The sequence below is a fragment of the Cibotium barometz genome, chromosome 6 (genome assembly GCF_041138505.1).
Source record: "Cibotium barometz isolate CiBa-2024 chromosome 6, ASM4113850v1, whole genome shotgun sequence".
Lineage (NCBI taxonomy): Eukaryota > Viridiplantae > Streptophyta > Polypodiopsida > Cyatheales > Cibotiaceae > Cibotium > Cibotium barometz.
This window is the reverse complement of record NC_141051.1, coordinates 28,529,505-28,548,821: the sequence shown is the minus strand read 5'-3', so window position 1 is coordinate 28,548,821 and position 19,317 is coordinate 28,529,505. Positions and strand designations below refer to the sequence as shown.

Below are 19,317 nucleotides of genomic sequence, written 5' to 3'. Positions count from 1 at the left end.
CCATATAAACAATGAGAGAGATCATCCAAATGCTTACCAAGGAGAGATCATAAACACTCAACAATGTGAGAGATCATACATAAATCCAATGCCGCACAAATACAAAAAAAATTACACAGTACTTGCCACCATTTCACAACATTTGTACTTCGGCTTGTCTTAGTGTTTGCATAGACCTAGTTTACTGCACAGTCCTAGTTTACTGCATAGTCCTAGTTTATTGCACAGTCCTAGTTTTTGCAGTCCTAGTTTACTACACAGTCCTAATTTACTACAAAGTCCTTACAATCACCATATAAACAATGAGAGAGATCATCCAAATGCTTACCAAAGAGAGATCATAAACACTCAACAATGAGAGAGATCATACGTAAATCCAATGCCACACAAATACAAAATAACACAATAATTGCCACCATCCTCATATATCAAGTGTACAACAACACAAGTCTAACGCGCGATGCGTATATCTTTTCGAGGACTTGTCCACTTGGAAGAGTCAAAGAAAAGTGTCTCTCCTCATCCTTACAATCACCATACAAACAAGACATGATCTTACATTGCAAGCTTTGTAATCCATCGCATAATAGCACATACTTGTTTATGAGGACGCCTTCAACACCGACGGGAGCATGTCTTTCAGTTAAAGGCAATAAACCATGGCAAGTGTGACAAGAGAGGGTAGAAAGGGGGTCTACCAACAATGTTTTTGTGCAGCAATGTGGGCACCAAATACGTGGTCTTTTATCAAATTGAATACGATGTCTACCACGTTGATGTTTTCTTCTCAATACACCGGATACATGAGCTCGTTTGTTGGGGTGACACAATGCAGCTTCCTGAATTGAAGTTGGAATGGTGTTGAAAGGCTCTCTTGGCCTTCCATGGCCAAGCCTAGTTGTCGTCACATGTGCTTGAATTTGACGAACATTCCCTCTTGTAGGCATGTCAATCTCCTTTGGCTTGATAAGATTTGAAAGGTACTCCTTTGAGGTTTGTAGCTGTGTCAAGCATAATTCTTTTTCTGTAGAGTCCTTTGTGTCCAATTCTTCCTCTATTTGACTTAAAATTCTTCTAAATTCCTCAATGCAGAGATGAATGTCTTCACTTGTGTTGGCCTCTATCATGTCCATCTGATTACAAGGGCTTGCAGAAGTCTCACAAATCTCATGATCCATAGAAACCATTCCCAAGGTGCGTGCATTGTCAATAATGGGAAGAAACTTGTATAACTCAGGAAAGTGATGCCTCATTATCAATCTTATGCCATATAAGTGCTTGCAGTCACTTGTCCAATCGGGGCAATCACAATAATTGGATTGCATACTCACATGATACCACTGGCTTGAAGAAGAGGTGCTTTGAATCTTGAACGACAAGGCCATTTCATTGATGACTTTCAACGATGAGGGGTCACTTTCAAACCGTTGTAGTATTCTCTCCCCAGCAGACAACCTTGAAGTGTGCATCTTTGACGATCCACGAATACTAAAGCGCCCAGAATCGGCTAGATCAAGAAATACAAATGTCAAGAAGAGGATTTTCGATACTTTAAATGAATACAACAAAAATGTGAAAAGAACTATTGATATTACCTATTTCTTGCTTTTGCTTGAAGAACTCAAGCATAGTTCCACCCATGCGCCTGCCAGTCTTTGAATCGCCCACAAGAGCATGTATAAGTTCAAGCATGGACCGGTTGATTTGTGCATCCAAGAGAGTGTATTTTATGTATTGCCATAGGCGCTCCACCAAGTTAGTAGTATCAACATTCCCATAAGAGAACAATCGGCCAAATTTTGGCCATCGCCTTCGCCAAACACAAGTCGACCCACACCAACCATTTGTCACATATCGAATGATATTGTCATGGGCATTGTAACATTGTAAGAAATGTTGATACTTCTGTTCGAATTCCATTTCTGTGACCGAGTGCATGAGATTTGACATTGATGTGTAAATCTCATCTTGCAGTTCTTTGGAAACCTGCATTTTTCACATTTTTTTTTGAGGTTAAATTATAACCCAAAACTCATGTTAAATCAAACATCCTAAGCTACTCTCAATTACGAAGTACTGTGTTACTGCATAGTCCTAGTTTACTGCACAGTCCTAGTTTTTGCACAGTCCTAGTTTACTATCCAGTCCTAGTTAATGCACAGTCAGTCCTAGTTTACTATTCAGTCCTAGTTAACTGTATACCCACATTCCATAGCCTTGAAATATTGCAAGCTCTTACTTGTGGTAACAAATTCTCAACCCAAGCTTTCTTAGCATGGAACCAACATAGGATGACATGGCATGCAACTTGTTGGCGAGTTTCTTGGTCTTGTTGAACCCAACAATGCGGATCTTCGTCAACCACCTTAAGCAATGGCTGTAGTTCTTGTGGACACTTGTCAATGACTAGAGCTGTAGGACGAATATCTCCCATTCTTGAAAAAACCATTTTCATAGTGATCTCCAAGGCAATGCTCTCACCATGAGAGCCTGGGTCATTAGTGCACATCATACACCACACTGGAATGCCAACTCCAAGTTGGTTTGGTAGCACAGCTGCATATAATGGTAGGCCAAACTTATTTGTCTTGAAAGTACTATCAATAGCCCATGAGTTATGCAAGGAGAATCGAAGTGCCATTTGTAACATCCACGTATCTTGAATAATAAGAATGAATGGTTTGTCTTTGTCTTCCTTCGCTTGAGGATTGTAGGGCTGACAATATAGCACCTATATCCACGAAACTTGTAATTAAGAATGTATGGTAAGAAATAAAGAAACTCCAATGATGTCAAGAAAAACCACCAAACTCACCTTGTTTTGTGTCTTTAGTTTCAAGCATTCCATGTACATCAATGCCCAATCATCTTCTGTAGCTTTGTCTGCAATAACATGAATGTCAAGAATATCTATTCACATAGAAAAGAAACCACGAATGTCAATGAGTATTAGAATTCTACCTTGATTGCGTACTTGGTATGACAACATGGAGACCTCTTTTGGAATCATGAAAAACCTAAAGATCGTGCGATCTAGGTCTGAAGATTTCTCCATATGCAATCTCTCTTTTGAGAGTGACATCCTTGCTACATGGCGAGAGCTACCAATGTCAAACAAATCCTCTATACAACGCTCAATGACAATAGGATGGACTGGCAAATGATATAGATCATTTCGAGTGCCAGGAACATGTCCCTTATGAGAAGCATATAATGAAATAACTGCTTTGTCTTTTGTATTCAAATACTCCACTTGTACCTTAAACGGACAGTGACACTTCTTTGAGGTCCTCAATCTCCTTAGTGTCCCCTTTTGAGTAGGTTCTCCACCTCTATGGCACAAGTAATCAACAACCCTCTTTGATGGCCCTTGGTTTTTTGTTGAGCGAACTTTCACAAGCCTCACTTTGTACTCTATCATTATCTCTATCAAATGCCTCTCCACATTAGAGCTATCAATATTCAAAATGGTAGTGGGTTCTCTTTTTGGGTTCTTTTGAAGCCAACGTGGAATAGAATCTCCATCAACTCCTTTTACCATGTTTCTGCAAGCACAAGAATTAATGAAGTCCTTTACATAAGAAATAGGGATTCCATGTTGACGAATGTCAACACACCATGTTTCTTTGATGGTTTCAAGGGTTTCCTTTATCCCTCTATGATCTCCACACTCCAATATATTATGACATGTCATGACAATATTCTCCCATTCCTCTATGCATGATATCCTTAAATTTGGAAATGACTTTAAGCAAAGCACAAGGGAGCCATCTTGATTCTGATCCAAGCAAAGATTTTCCTTCATTCGCCTCCATTTCTTCAGATCAAGGATTCCTCTAGAATCGAAAGTCTTAAGACTCTCAATGGTCATCGACAAATTCCCTTGAATAACCATGACCATCACATCATAACTTCTCCTATCAAAGGAGAAATATATAGGCGATAGATAAAGCAGTGGATTAAGTGACTCTTTGGCACTTTCTTCAATTTCTTTGCTTTCAACCCTTTGTGCAAAGAAACCATCCTCTTCTTGACTCCAACTAGATTCTTGGCTACTTGTATCAGGCACCAAGTATTCTTCGATCGTAGTTTGCTCACTTGGGCCATCTTCAATCCCACGATCTTCAATCCACAAGCTCATCCTTCACACACATGGACATATTTAGAAAGTTATCATGTTTGAAAACGCGAAAAAATTTTCTTAATACAATGCTATTCATCTATCCCTTAGACTGTCGTAGTTTGCTCACAGTCCTAGTTTACTACACAGTCCTACTTTCCTTACTTTTCTTATTTTACTGCGTAGACCTTGTTTTTTGATTTTCCTACCACATATCAAATAGACTGAGTGATTTAGAGACAAGAGAGAGAGAGAGAGAGAGAGAGAGAGAGAGAGAGAGAGAGAGAGAGAGAGAGAGAGAGAGAGAGCAAATTACCTTGAATGTTAAGCAAGCTTCTTTGAGTGAAAGGGATCAAAAGGGGTGGTGTAAGGAACATATGACAAGGTGGAAGCGGGCATTCTTTGAATGACAATGAAAGGCGCTCAAACCTGATTAATTGTACGCTACATGCAACCAATAGATTTCTTAAGAAGAAAATCTTGAAAAATGATTAAGATTAAAAAAAAACTGCAATACAAAAAATGCCATATATCATGCTATACAAAGGACACACTATTGAAAGTCAATCCATAAAATCATCATTGTTGGCAACTTGGCATATGTGTGGCTGAGGAGTTGTTGCATTGTCAATAAACTCAACGTTTATGCATTAGTCTCATAAATCATCACCGTTTGCATATGCCTTTGAAATCTTTGAAATGTTAATTATCTCTAGTTATGTAAACCAACGCATTGTGCCTAATGACCATCGACGAACAAAACATATGTTTTTTCACATACCTCAATTTCGGCCGAGTGCTTGTTACGCTTTGTCATTCAGACTCCTCCGTCTCGATTGCATCCGTCTCCCTCAGTCGCTAGGTTTTACAGGTGTTCAACCGACGGCCACGAATCGCGCTGCTGGTTTCGCTTGATCCGACGGCCGAAATTTTTATCCCAGTTCGCACTGCGATGATCCTAGTTTAGTTTTCAAAAAATTTGGATCGACGGCCAGGAATCAATCGCTCGTCTCAGCCGTCGATTGCGCGTCCTAGTTTAGTTTTAGCTCGCATGGGATCGGATGGCCGAGAATCGCGCGCACGTCTCAGCCATCGATCCCACCTGAGGCGCTTATTAAAAGCACCGTGTGATATAGCGACGAGGCCAATAGTCGGCCAAAAGAGACAATAACTGCAGCACACTCCTGGGCCCTGTTCGCGTTGAAGTGAGAGAAGACAGTGTGAGCTAGGTGGTGGTGCGGCCCCGCGTTCAATAACTGCAGCAGCACACTCCTGGCCGCGTTGAAATGAGCTAGGTGGTGGTGCCCGCGTTCAATAACTGCAGCACACTCCTGAGTCCTGGCGGCGTTGAAGTGAGAGAAGACAGTGTTAGCTCGGTGGTGGTGGCCGCGTTGAAGTGAGAAAAGACAGGGTGAGCTAGCTAGCAAGGGCGATCGATGATGCGAGGCGCAGAGCAATGTTGGACATTTTCCCTTTTTAGTATTTTTCAAAGGATAAAAACCTTAGAAAAGGATTCAAGTGTGTGATGTAAAGGGGCTAAACCCATGTAGTTTTTTGGGACGGTTTTTAAACTTTTTTTTTTGGAAAATCTCTCATTGGCCTTGAAAAATAGGGAGGATATAGGCCTTGCAAAAGCCATGGTGTTTTTTTAAACCACATTGGAGGGTTCTCTACCCTTGCATGATGACACATAAAATGGATGTAATTTCTCACATTTGTGATGGTTGTTCTACTTTTACGATACCGCATAAAATTGATTGTATTCGCACCCCATTTCTGAGGGTCCCATGCCCACACATGGGGAGCTCAAAATGAATGTATTTGTGATATGTGTTGAGTTGTGCATGCATGGGTGATGCACTGTATGGGTCGGTTCCTTTTCTCGAGCACATGAGTTTCTAAAAAGCACTTGTGTGGCTCTGCCTGAGAAAATGGTACTCAAAATGGACTCGGGTGTCTAGGCTAGCTAGACACATGCACACATACTTGTTGAACACTGCAATTTGCATTGAGGGGGAGTGTTGAGATTGGCAATGCCAAATTGTTATGGGTGAGAGGTGAGTGGGTCCAATGGTTGGAGAGATTGTAAACACCCAATTATTGAGGAGAGGTGTTGAAATGTGCAATGTAAAATTTCAAACGGGTTTTGATGTGTGAGTTTATACTTGTGTGGGAAGAGTAAGATGAAATATTATGTGGGATGTGATTTATGAGTCACAAAAGCAGATCTGGGATAGAGATTGTCACTTGGCATGATGATGATGAGTCAATGACTATATGTACTAGAAGCCTCTCATTTGCATGGTTCATACAAATGAGAGGTAACCTATGCTATAGAGTATTGCTAAGTGTACTACTCTCTCTCTTGCTATGGCTTTCTTGGTGTGGTTCAAACCACCTTAATCTTATGCTTAATCTTTTGTCTACCACCATGATCAATCTCATATGAGGATTCTTAACATAGAAGATAAGACTAGCGTGAACTTCAGGAGAGGAAATTATACCTTTTAAATATCTCAAATTGTATATTTCATGGCCTCCATGTGGAGCTAATTGCTACTCTTGCAAGCATTGCATGCAAATGCCTTGCATTAACAAATGAACAAATGGGGTGAGTGAGTTGAGGAAGGACACTTGTGAGGAGTTTTTAGAACCTCTAAATCTAATGTGAGATTAGGGGTCTACAAGAATAATATAGGTTTTATGATTAGTTCCTAGTTTTTCTTATGATAAAAGATAGAATATGAAAATTTGCAAATGACACTAGAGATGCACATTATTGAGGAGCATGACACACTCGTACAATGTGTTACTTCATAAATGGTGTAGTGTGAGCTAAGCTAGACAAGCCAATAGCTAGAATAGGCATTTACAAGGAGTTGTTGGAAGCTGAAAATTTGAGAGAGAGAGAGAGAGAGAGAGAGAGAGAGAGAGAGTAGGGGTGAAAACATAAAGAATTTGTTAACATTTGTAGATTGTAGGAGATAAGATTTAGAATATTCATAATTTTATCACTTTTTGCAAAATGTGATTAAACTTTTCTATGTCAAGAAGAGATAGAATATGTTAGACATATTTTCTCTGTAGCAATAGAGAATATGGATCTAAAGAGTTCCCAAGGCAGTAGCCAAGTGGATAAGACTTTGGACTTACTACAAGCGGTCTTGGGTTCAAATCCTTGTGTTTTCGCCTGAGTTGGCAGCCTGCAAATCACGAAATTAATGTAATTGATTATGATCCATCAGATCTACAATTCCATAAATTAGCGGCATAACACACTCACAAGAACCGCAATCACCAAAGACAGTACCCAGGAGTATGTCTCCCTGTTGCCATGGTGTTGTTCCTTGTTGAATTGGCTGGGATTTACAACATAATACTTTGAGTAGCGAGCAAAGGCAGCTAGCAGCGAGATATTCAATTCAAGAGACATAACTTCCTCTCCTGAAGTTCACTTTGGTCGGTCTATCTTCTACAGCTCCTCCACGTAACAGACTCACTTCAAGCAGTTCCAGTGCTTAAATTTGAAGCGCCCGCCGTCTTTGAAAGCCTTCCAATTTTGGGCTCGTCAATTAGGTTATCAAAAAAATTATTTTTGGACCCAAGTGGCCCAGGAAAACACGGTTTCCAAAGGTTATCAAAAAAACTTACCCTTACAAACAAGTCAATAAATTCACAAAAATGTTCATAGAGCTTATAAACAAGTCAACAAATTCACAAAAATGTGCATAGAGGAGGGTGTATCTAGGGGTAATTGGTGCAATGACCACGTTTGCATGTGGCCATGTCGGCAGCGTTCAACACCCCCCTAGGTGGCTCAATCACATGTGCTGGGTAAAATAAGGAGGGAAGCAAAGCAAAAGAATTGTATTTTAGAGTTGTATTTTTCATGGCCCCTATATGGAGCTAATTGCAACTTGCAAACATTTGCAAGTGCAAATGCACTGGTTTGATGGACCGGGATCTAAAAGAAGGGATCACCGGAATGTTAACCAGGGATCAAATCATTAACAAATTCAGCCTGCCCCGGGGTGGCATTGAGCTTGTCATGCAGAGGTGTAATTCTCTCAGTGTTTTCATTCCCCCGGGGCCTATTTGTGACTGCAAACACTTTTCTAAAGCCATCTTGTGGGGGTGGTCCAGAAACCTCGGCAAGTTGCCTAATGGTTTTCATACAGGCAAACTTGTTCTCAAACTCAACAATAGATGGTCATTGGGTTGGAATAAGCATCAATGGGCCTTCCGCTTCAAGCTTATCTGGGCCTTCACTCAAGAAAGGAAACATGCCCTCTTGGCTTGGCTGGTCATTCATAAAGCGACCTGGACCCTCGACAAGGCTATGAAAATCGGACATGGAAATGGTCTCTGTCCCCGCTGCAAAACCAAGTTGGAAACTGTCCCCCATCTGTTCTTTTCCTGCTCCGACACGAGTCAATTCTTAAGTGTTCTTAACAAAGCTTTTATGCAAATCAGGAACTCCCCTCTCAGTTGGAAAGAAGTCCTCCTCGGAGAATGTCACACTCTTGACCCCTTTACTTGGCATTCCGTCAGATTTCTTCTCTTATGGCATGTTTGGAACCAACGTAATGAAGCTCTTTTCGCTACTAAAACTAATCAACACTTTTTTCTTTTTCTTGACAACACTCTCAGGCTTGTACAGCAGCAGCAACCTAGAGGGTCTCCTATGGAGGTTGATCGTTGGCAGGATCTACCATGGAGGAAATGGAGACAATTTCATGTTTCCTCACATTGCAAAAGAAAGGAAAGCATGCTTCAAGGGCTGGCTCACGAATGCCAAAGAAGGTTGCAACATTCCGTCTCCTACATCCAGGCGTCGGAAAGTGTATGAGGAGTGTCTTATTCCCTCCAGGGCTCAGTCTGCTGTTCATAAAGTTGTATCAGCCCCCCTCAGTGAATAAAAGCCAGTCTATCTCAGTTTTTCAGGATGTTCATATTGTCGAGCTTCTTTTTCCGGTTCATCAAACTCTGGTTCAAGTGTTGTTTTACTGGCTTAGCTCTGTTTCCAGCTGCAAGTAGTTATGAAGTTCTTCCCTTCACCTGCAAGGTCTAACAGTCCAAGGCGTCTACCCATGGACCTTCCTCATGGGAACTTGTAACCTTTCCTTTTTTTAATATATTCAGCTGTTTTAACGAAAAGAAAAAGAAGGGATCATTAAATTGACTCCTAAGCAAATTGCGTGTGAGTCTTTTGGCCATTGGAGACCTATAACCCAATCGACAAGATATAAGCTAAGGTAATTGCTATAAGAACGGTCCCGGTGATTCAAGAAGCAGTATCTAGAATGTAGTATGGGTTCGTTAAAGGGACGTCTATCTATGATAATATATATACTACCATGGGTAGTATGGGGTTTGGAATCAGGGTGATCACGGCCATGTACAGTTTGCTTTTAGCTAAGGTAATGGCTATAAGAATGGTCCCAGTGATTCAGGAAGCAATATCTACAAGGTAGTATGGGTTCGTTAAAGGGAGGTCTACCTATGATAGTATATATACTACCATGGTTGGGAAGGAGTTGGTTTTGAAAGGCATAATGCTATAGCTCGAGGGTTAAAGCATGGTTAGATGGTTCCACTTTTTTTGCTTTTAAGTAGAAAAAAGAAAACTAATTTTAGGGTTCCTATTGTGGTTTCAAATTCTAAATAATATTCAAGATTCAAAGTACTTTTATGGACAAGAACCTCAAAAAGTACTCCTGGTATGTTCTAAATTTACCTAAAACTATCCAAATCAAAATAAAAAGTAGTATTAAAAGCAATGTCAAAGACACTGCTTTTTATACCACCTATTCATGCTTGCACCCTGGACCTTGAGAAAGCATATGATAAGGTTCATTGGTCATTCACTAGGTTGAAATTGAGGGGGGCTGATCAAGATGATCACTACACTTTGCTTTTAGGAGCCTAGTCTCACAGCTATTGATAAATGGCAGACTAGTTGGTGGGTTTGGGATACAAAGGTCTGTAAGACAAGGATGTCGATTGGCTCCACTCCTATTTGCAATTGCTTCTCACCTCCTTATAATAGCCCTAGGAAATGCTTGCAAAAATTTAAAAAGAATGTATCACTGGGTTGAAATTGAGGGGGGCTTATCAGCAGTTGATTCAGTGTTTCGCTGATGATTCTTTAATGTTTTTGCAAAAGACAATAAAAATATGAGGCAAGCTCTGAAGATTATATTTTACAGATGCTTTTGGATCAAGGTGTAATATTCACAACTCTAGGATCATAAGTCTAATAGAGGATGATAGTTTTGACATTCGTAGGTGGGGCTGTGATGTCATCCCCAAAAGGGAAATATAGTCAAGCACCTTGGAGCTCCATTGGGGGTGGTGGGAATTACTAACAAGGAATTGATTGACTGGGTAGCAAGAGGATACTAGAAAACGTCAGGATGTGGGAAGGAGTGAATCTATCCCTTCATGATAGGGTAGTTGTGGTAAATTTAGTGCTGAATACCTACATTATGTTCTTGTCACCTATGCTTGATATTAGAAAAACCCATTGGAAGAGACTAGTAGCACCCATTAGAGGCTTTCTATGGAGGAACAACAAAAGCAAAAAATAAATTCTCTGCTTGGCTTGCTCGGGAGAAAGTGTGTATGTCCAAGGGAGAAGGAGGACTAGAATTCTTCACCTGAGACTACATGCAAAAGCCAAAGCAATGACCATGTTGCCAAGATTCCTACATGAAGAGGTTTGGGCCAAAATGTTTAAAGAAGTAATAGAACATTGAAAGGTCTACTGCCAGGGAAATTGGAATGAGATGGACTGGAGAGAAAAGATTTTCTCTCATGCCCCTTTGAAGGTGCAAGGATCTGCATTATGCAAGTTTTTATGTTTGACCTCGAAAGATTCAATGGGTTTGATAAAATGGGATGGGAATACAAAAGTAATTGGGAACACCTTCTTCTCATTTAGGGATCTGGAGGTCATAGAGATTTAGCCACCCGGCTAGCTTAGATTGATCTGCATGTGACAAAAATAATTGAGTAATAAAGGAATAAGAAGAATAGGGGACAGTTGCGACACTATCTAGGTATCTTGGAGAATGACTAGCTGGAGGAGAAATTAAATATAAGGGACATGAGAGTGGTCAAACAAAATTTGGAATAGTTGATGGGTTTCTACTTCCTTTAAGAATGATAATTGGATGTAGGACTAGGTGTGGATTAATGGAAACAAACTAAGGGAAGCATCAACCAAATCATCTATGGGAAAATAACAAGGACATGGAGGAATTTAGTGTATTGTAACAGAATATAGAAGGTCGAATGGGGTATAAAAATTTGGGGGTGCAAAGTGGAAATTGATCTAGAACCTGGAGATCCTTATGACAACCAAACTCTTTTTGTAGAAAGGTTGCATGTGGTCTTTGCCATTAGGATGTAAGTCAGTACAAAGGAACTTCACATCAGGGGCTTGCCCTAGGTGTGGTATAACACTTGAGGATGGAAGGAATACATCATGGAGTTGCCCAACTATCATGGAATGGTCCTAGTGGGAATTACTAACAAGGAATTGATTGATTGGGCAGGAAAGAGGATACTAGAAAAAGTGAGAATGTGGGAAGGAGTGAATCTACCCCTTCATTATAGGGTAGCTATGGTAAATTTAGTGCCTACATTATGTTCTTGTCTGCTATTCTTTATATTAGAAAAACCCATTGGAAGAGACTAGTGGCACCCATTAGAGGCTTTCTATGGAGGAGCAACAAAAGAAAAAAATATATTCTCTGCTTGGCTTGCCCGAGAGAAAGTGTATATGTCCAAGTGAGAAGGAGGATTGAAATTATTCACCTCAGACTACATGCAAAAGCCAAAGTAATGACCATGCTGCCAAGATTTCTACATGAAGAGGTTTGGGCCAAAATGTTTAAAGAAGTAATAGAACATTGAAAGTTCTACTGCAAGGGAAATTGGAATGAGATGGAATGGAGAGAAAAGATTTTCTCTCATGCCCCTTTGAAGGTGCAAGGATCTGCATTATGCAAGTTTTTATGTTTGACCTCGAAAAATTCAATGGGTTTCATAAAATGGGATGGGAATACAAAAGTATTTGGGAACACCTTCTTGTCATTATGGATCTGGTGGTCACAAAGATTTAGCCACCCTAGCTTAGATTGACCTACAGCAGGCAGGTGACAAAAAAATTGAGTAATAAAGGAATAAGAAGAATAGGGGACAGTTGCGACACTATCTAGGTATCTTGGAAGGAGGAGGACTAGCTAGAGGAAGAATTCAATATAAGGGACATGTGAGTGGTCAGACAAACTTTGGAATAGTTTATGGGTTTCTACTTCCTTTAAGAATGATAATTGGATGTAGGACTAGGTGTGGATTAATGGAAACAAACTAACGGAAGCATCAACCAAATCATCTATGGGAAAATATCAAGGACATGGAGGAATTTAGTGTATTGTAACATAATAGAGAAGGTCGAATGGGGTATAAAAATTTTGGGGTGCAAAGTGGAAATTGATCTAGAACCTAGAGATCCTTATGACAACCAAACTCTTTTTGTGGAAAGGTTGCATGTGGTCTTTGCCATTAGGATGTAAGTTGGTACAAAGGAACTTCACATCAGGGGCTTGCCCTAGGTGTGGTACAACACTTGAGGATGGAAGGAATACATCATGGAGTTGCCCAGCTATCACAGAATGGTCCCAGTGGGAATTACTAACAAGGAATTGATTGACTAGGCAGGAAAGAGGATACTAGAAAAAGTGAGGATGTATCTAGCCCTTCATTATAGGGTAGCTATGGTAAATTCAGTGCTGAAAATTTGGATTGAGATGGAGTGGAGAGAAAAGATTTTTTCTCATGCCCCTCTGAAGGTGCAAGGATCTACATTACGCAAGTTTTTATGTTGACCTCGAAAGATTCAATGGGTTTGATAAAATGGGATGGGAATACAAAAGTAACTTGGAACTCCTTCTTCTCATTAGGGATCTGGTACCTAGCTTGAGGATAACTTGGGGTACCTGGCTTTTAGGGAAACGAAGGGGAGGAATTGACTATCATAATTATTATAATTAGATATGTATGCTTATGGGAGCTATGGCTTGGTAGAAATGCTATTATTTTTCAGAAAGGGATTGTTATGAGATGAGATTGACTTTGAGGAAATCAGATATAAATGTTGGTATGTTTATTACATCAATAAACTCAACAATAATACGCATGTTGAACTATTATAGTCATTATAACATTACAACAAAAAGAGGGGATAGCGGCATTTATAGTGTGGCTTTTATAAAGAGAATTAGAAAAAGGAATTGACTATCATAATTAATCTAATTAGATATGTATGATTCTTGGATCTATGGATGGCTAGAAATACTTATGTTTTTTAGAAAGGGACTGTCCATGGGATTGCCTTTGAGGAAATCAGACATAAATGTATATCTAAATGTTGGTCTATTTATTACATCAATAAACTCAACAATAATACATATGTTTACAGTCATTATAGTACTACAACAAAAGGAGGGGGTTTCAGCATTTATAGTGTGGCTTTTATAAAGGGAATTGGAAAATTGCCGAGGTGTAAGTGTTGCTATAAGCGACACTATTTTTTGATGTTATATGCGCTGGTATAACCGACACTATAAGTGCCATTATAACCCACACTATAAGTTCAATTATAACCCATGCTATAATCACTTCTTAGAGATGTTGAGAACAAAAAAAATTGACGCTATAGCGGCGCTCAAAACAAAAAAAATGATTTTGGGGAAGATTGGGAAATTGTCCCCAATGTGCTCCATTTTAATTTAATATGTTGAAGACAGATCTAATTTGTATACACAAACATATTGACATATCAAAATATATGTGATAAATAACTCAGTGAAACATATTAAAACCTAAAAACTTATTTGTATTAAATCCAAAATACCATGGAAGGCAAGTTACATCGAGTATGAAATGCAAAATGCCATAAAAGGTGAGTTACATCTTGTATTAAAGTCAAAACGCCATGATAGGCAAGCTACATCGAGTCTCGAGTTACATAATAGGGAATACACAAAGACAAAGGTAAACCACAATAGGCCAGTCTCTACTCATCGTCATCATCCTCATCCTTCTTGCCTATTGCCTCTTTTTCATCTTCCTATATTACATAAGACTAAGTAATATTAAAATACAAATAAGATAAATTTCCAAAAGCTACTAGAACAAAAAATATGAACTTTTAAAACTTGTTCAAACAAGTAACTTACAATGGGCATTGCTCAAAGCAACACCTTGTTGATGCAACCATTCAAATGTAGCCAAGATCCCATTACGATAAGCATAGTCGTACTCCTCTCACGAGAAGGAGAGTGGCCACATTTTTCTACATTAGACACACATTAAAAAATAACAATTTATATAAGTTTAAATTCTTTGAAAAACCACAATTTTGAATACAAAATGTTCAAGATTTAAATATGTATAATTTGAGCGAAAGATGGCCTTCCATCTAAAGCTCCTCTTTTATGTTGTCGTACTCGGGCTGCTTCTCTTTGTTGCTTGAATAGATCGAGGTTTTCTTGATAAGTCTTTTTTTCCTTCTTCCAAGCTTAAAGCATGCATAAGGCTTTATGCATATGATTAAAGCTTAATACATTAAGCATGCATTAAGCTCTATGCATAAAGCATGCATAAAGCTTTATGCATAACGCTTTATGCAGAAACATTATGCATAAGCTTTAAGCTCTATGCATAAAGCTGTATGCATAACACTTACACACGCATTAAGCTTTTAAGATTTATGCACTAATCTAAACCTAAATCCGGCACCCAAGGGTGCAATAAACATAGAGCTCGCATTAACAATTATATGAATAAGAGAGCTTGCCTGTTTATTGTCAAGACGAAGAAGATGTTTTAGGAGAATGGGATGAAGGCTTGATGGGAATACATAAGGGTTCTGAATTGGATGGAGAACTCAGAACTCACAAGAGTGAAGTGGAAAGAAGGAGGTTGGATAGTAATTGTGCATGGATGATGAAGCCATTTGGAAAGGGCAGGAGTCTGATGTTGTTTGAAGATAGTGTGCGGGTTTTTGATCTAGATGGATGGATAAATTTAGTTAGATGGTTGTGGAAGGTGGAGTTGTACCCTTTTGACCTAGGAGGATATTGAATTCCTAGATGGTGCCTGTGTTACTATATATAGAATTGTATAGAGTGTGGCATGTGAAAGAGAGGAGCTTGGATCATAAAGGAGATAGTGCATTAGGGCCAAAAACGGCTAGAAAAGGGCTGTTTGTTAATCTAAGGATTAAGAAATTGTCCAATTGTGAATTGACACGTATACAAAAGTATGGCATTCTTGTCTCCTCTAAATGTCTTCTTAACGGTTCTATTTTAGTGCCAGCGAACGGCTAAAACGGCTAAATTTAGACGTTTACGATGGCTAACATTAAAGTTTGGGTCCAAAATAGTGACATCTTGTTCCATTTTTTATTTCAAAAAATCAAGCATGAAGATATGAAATCCTCTTTTCAGGCCTTGAAAACAACGCTATTAATGAATTTTTTCAAATGTCTACTTTCCACCTTCCCTTCATTTTGGCATATGGTTTATTCTCCTTTCTTTGCACTTTCAAAAGATTCACTATTCAAAAGATTCACTATTTTTCTCTCATCTGTGAGCTTCTATGGCGTCCTCACGTCGTCCTTCTCATAATATAACTTCTTGTGATTTTCATAACACGAGAGAAGATGGTGTTTGGAAACCCATGTCATTTCGTGTGAATGATTGGGTAACAATGCTTCCCTCTTGCAAAGGTGCCCACAGGGTGAAAAGAACCAAGCGAAATGAAGTGAAATCCCATTGGAAAGGTCGTGTTCTTTCATTCAAAGTGACCGACAATGGCTGGCTTGCAAAAGTTCAACATGTCTACATGGCCAAAGACATGGTGTTGAACTTGGATGAACATCCAATTCTCCATTCTTACTGTAATTCAACAACATCCAATTCTCCATTCTTACTGTAATTCAACAAAACATTATCTATTTGATACAACACAATATTTCTCTTTTTGATATATTTGTTGTTTGTTTAATTTCAGTTATTTTTCCATCAACAGCTGTGGAGTGGCAGCCTGTTGAGAGCTTAAGTGGCACATTCAAAGTAATTCACAAGGGGATTGCAGATGTCATGTACGCAGACAAACCACCTTCATTTTACAAATCAGTGGATTTATTTGTGTATTTTGCAGAATACAGGGTTCCATCAAGAGAAGGTGTTCATGGAGAATTATATGACATACCTATTCCCACATTAATGTCACTAGAATGGGAAGTTCCTGATCCACATACCATAACAAGCTTCAAATCCAAAATCAAAGATGATATTCTTAAAGCTATGTCTCCTGGAAGGATTTCAAGAAGGATAAAAATTCAATGGTTCTTGCCTATACATGTCTTTGTGGCATGTTTCAAAACAATGGAATTGGAGAGGACAAGAACGATGTGGCTTAATAGAAGACTATCTCTGACTGATCTGGACACTGTACTTGGAGAAGGATGGAGTACCAAGGAAACTTTTCATATGGGGGACAATATGAGTTGTAGAGTAAGCCCAAATTCTTTGTCTATCTCATACCAACTGTGTCGCCAATCCCTAGTTTTGGGCTATGACTATAGGAGATGGAAAAGCAAGCTTGGTAGTTGGGTCCCTTTGGATTCTGAAGAGAATTGTCCAGAGTTTGAATTTAACATCATAGTCCATCCATTCATAGATCCCAGGAAACTCATAGTAACACCAAACTGGCGACTACAACATGTAAGAGAGTCGCTTGAGTTTCTGGATGAAATATCACCTGAATATAGATTCAAAGTAGATGATATTGTTGTCAATACAAGGATGGAGAGTGTAACCTCATGTATCACATGTCTCCCTCCAAAAAAAGTTGTATTTGAGCCACTTGCAAGGGCAAGTTTGTATAGTTGAAAAGGATTTCTCCAATAATGTAATCAATATATTCTGCTAGATTTCGTCTTGACTTCTTCACAAAAATGGTTAACATATTGTTCGCAACACAGAACAAGGATTAACAGTTGAATATCAAGTTATTGATACTGAATTTAATTAAGTACAGAATATTGTCCCTAAAAGGGTGTGTTCATATGGACAAAATGAACAAAACAAAAGCCAATTTGTGGAATCACTCAACAAAATCAACTTTCCTTTTGGCATGAGATGACCCTGCATCTTTAGAGAATCTTTCTCTCTTCTGTTTGCTTCGATCAAATTTTGCTGATTGAGGTTCAAGTTCTGGAGTTTTCAGCTCTTGAGGTGTTGGAGAGGAAGACTTTAGAGTGAATTCCTCTAATGGTGGTAAGTTGGGCTCCTCTCTGAGACCTTCAGGTGTTGGCGAGGGAGATTTGGCAGTGGGGTCTGGTTTTGGAGAAGGTTCTTTGGAGGTTGGCCTTGGAGACTTGGCAGTCTTCTTGGGGAACATGAAAAAGTAATTTAATGGAGAGCCAACATTTGCCCTCTTACTACCTTTGTTGGATAAACGACGCTTCTGAATTTTAAATCTCACTGGTGAGTGAAACGGAAGACCTTTAGAAGCACTCCTCTCTTTGACAGGGGTCTTCTCTTTGATAGGGGTCTTCTCTTGAGCTGGAGAAGAGCTCTTCTCTTTGGCAGGAGGACTAGGGATCTTCTCTTTGATAGGAGTCTTCCCTTGAGCTGGTGAAGAGCTCATCTCTTTGGCAGGAGGCTAGGGGTCTTCTCTTTAGCAAGAGGGCTAGGGCTCTTCTCTTTAGCAGGAGGGGTAGGGCTCTTCTCTGTAGCCTGAGGGATCTTTCCTTTAGAATGGGTCTTCTCTTTAGAATGGCTCTTTTTCCCCTTGGAAGATCTGCTCTTAGTAGGGCTCTTCTTTCTCTTCTTCTTCTCTTTGGCAGAGGTCTTTTCCTTTTTGGATGAGTCATCCTTGACATTGCTTTCCTTCTTCTCCCTTTTCCTTTTCTTTGAAGTTGTATCCTTGGCTCCTTTATTAGGTGGAAAGGGAGAATCAGGATCATATGGATTGATGGATCTGCTCAAAACCATGGACACTGCCTTCTCCCTTACCCAACTTACCCAAGAATCTAGATACTCATGCAACTAAGACAAAAGAAAATAAGAAAGTAAGAAAATAGGTCACTAAATGTATTCACTAAATCAATCAATGGTTTTCATTCATGAACTTACAGTAAGTGTTGTCATTCTAAATCTTGACTCAAGATATCTCCAAGCATTAGCAAGCACCATCCATCCACAAGATGTTGAGTCTTTCTGCAAAGGAACTTCCTGATTGTAGTACTTAAAATCTTACAATTACACAAAGGAAATGGAGCTAAATAGGGTGACTGAGGAGGATATGGTTCGAAGCTTTGAGCTGGTATGTGTCCCTGAAATAAGAGAGCGCATAAGAGGATTGCAGACAGCACATGGTGGCAGAAATTGGGAGGAGTTCAAGCTTGCTTTAAAGGATGAATATTTCATGGAGGATTCCGAGCGAGTGACCAAACGAACTTTCTTGGAATGGGTCACAAAACCCAAAATGGGAATCCACAGAGTTGCTAAGAGAGTTTGAGAAGTGCTATGCCCAGCTGTCAAGGATAGAGCGCACAACTTTGGACAGAGAAAAAACAGAGCTCTTCTTACAAGCAGCTGGGAAAGATCTCCAAGAGAAACTGGAAATCCTCCTTGAGAATAAGGATATAGAGCAGGGGCTAAAGAATGATTGGAATGATGTCGAGGATGCGGTTACCATGCTAGCAAAGTGGCAGCGAAGGAGGGATAAAATGGTGATGAGCTCGGCAACCCCTATAACTGCTGTTACCCCTGAGAATCTACCAAAACCAGCTGCTATACAATCCCAAAGGTAGAAGGGCCGATGGATGAGCTTATTAAGGGTATGCGAGACCTAAAATTGAAGATGTCCAGGATTGAGGAAAAAGGGCTACCATTAGGGCAGGCTTCTATGCAAAGGCCTCAAAGCAAAGAAGGGTTTACATTCAGATGTATATGGTGTGATGACCCAGAACATGCAAAGAAAGACTGTGCTAGCTATAAAGAAGCCCTCAGAAATCAACTTGTGTTTTTCAAAGATGGGAAAATCCACCTTACAGAGACTGGTCTTCCATTAAGCACAAACTTTGGGAAAGGAGGGATGAAAAAGCTGGTTGA

General features: G+C 39.6%; 2 protein-coding genes across 2 annotated transcripts; both read right to left on the bottom strand.

Annotated features, from left to right (window-relative positions):
* Positions 1–601: 601 nt before the first annotated feature.
* On the bottom strand, positions 602–1,992 carry LOC147637604 (uncharacterized). Its single transcript, XM_086798996.1, has 3 exons — positions 1,596–1,992; positions 804–1,507; positions 602–613 (listed from the first exon to the last, which is right to left on the bottom strand). Exons 1-3 carry the CDS (start codon positions 1,990–1,992, stop codon positions 602–604), a joined length of 1,113 nt encoding a protein of 370 aa, XP_086655122.1.
* A 184-nt stretch (positions 1,993–2,176) lies between these two features.
* LOC147637603 (uncharacterized) lies at positions 2,177–3,541 on the bottom strand. Its single transcript, XM_086798995.1, has 3 exons — positions 2,962–3,541; positions 2,816–2,883; positions 2,177–2,731 (listed from the first exon to the last, which is right to left on the bottom strand). The coding sequence occupies exons 1-3, from the start codon at positions 3,539–3,541 to the stop codon at positions 2,177–2,179; spliced, it is 1,203 nt and encodes a 400-aa protein (XP_086655121.1).
* Positions 3,542–19,317: the final 15,776 nt, after the last annotated feature.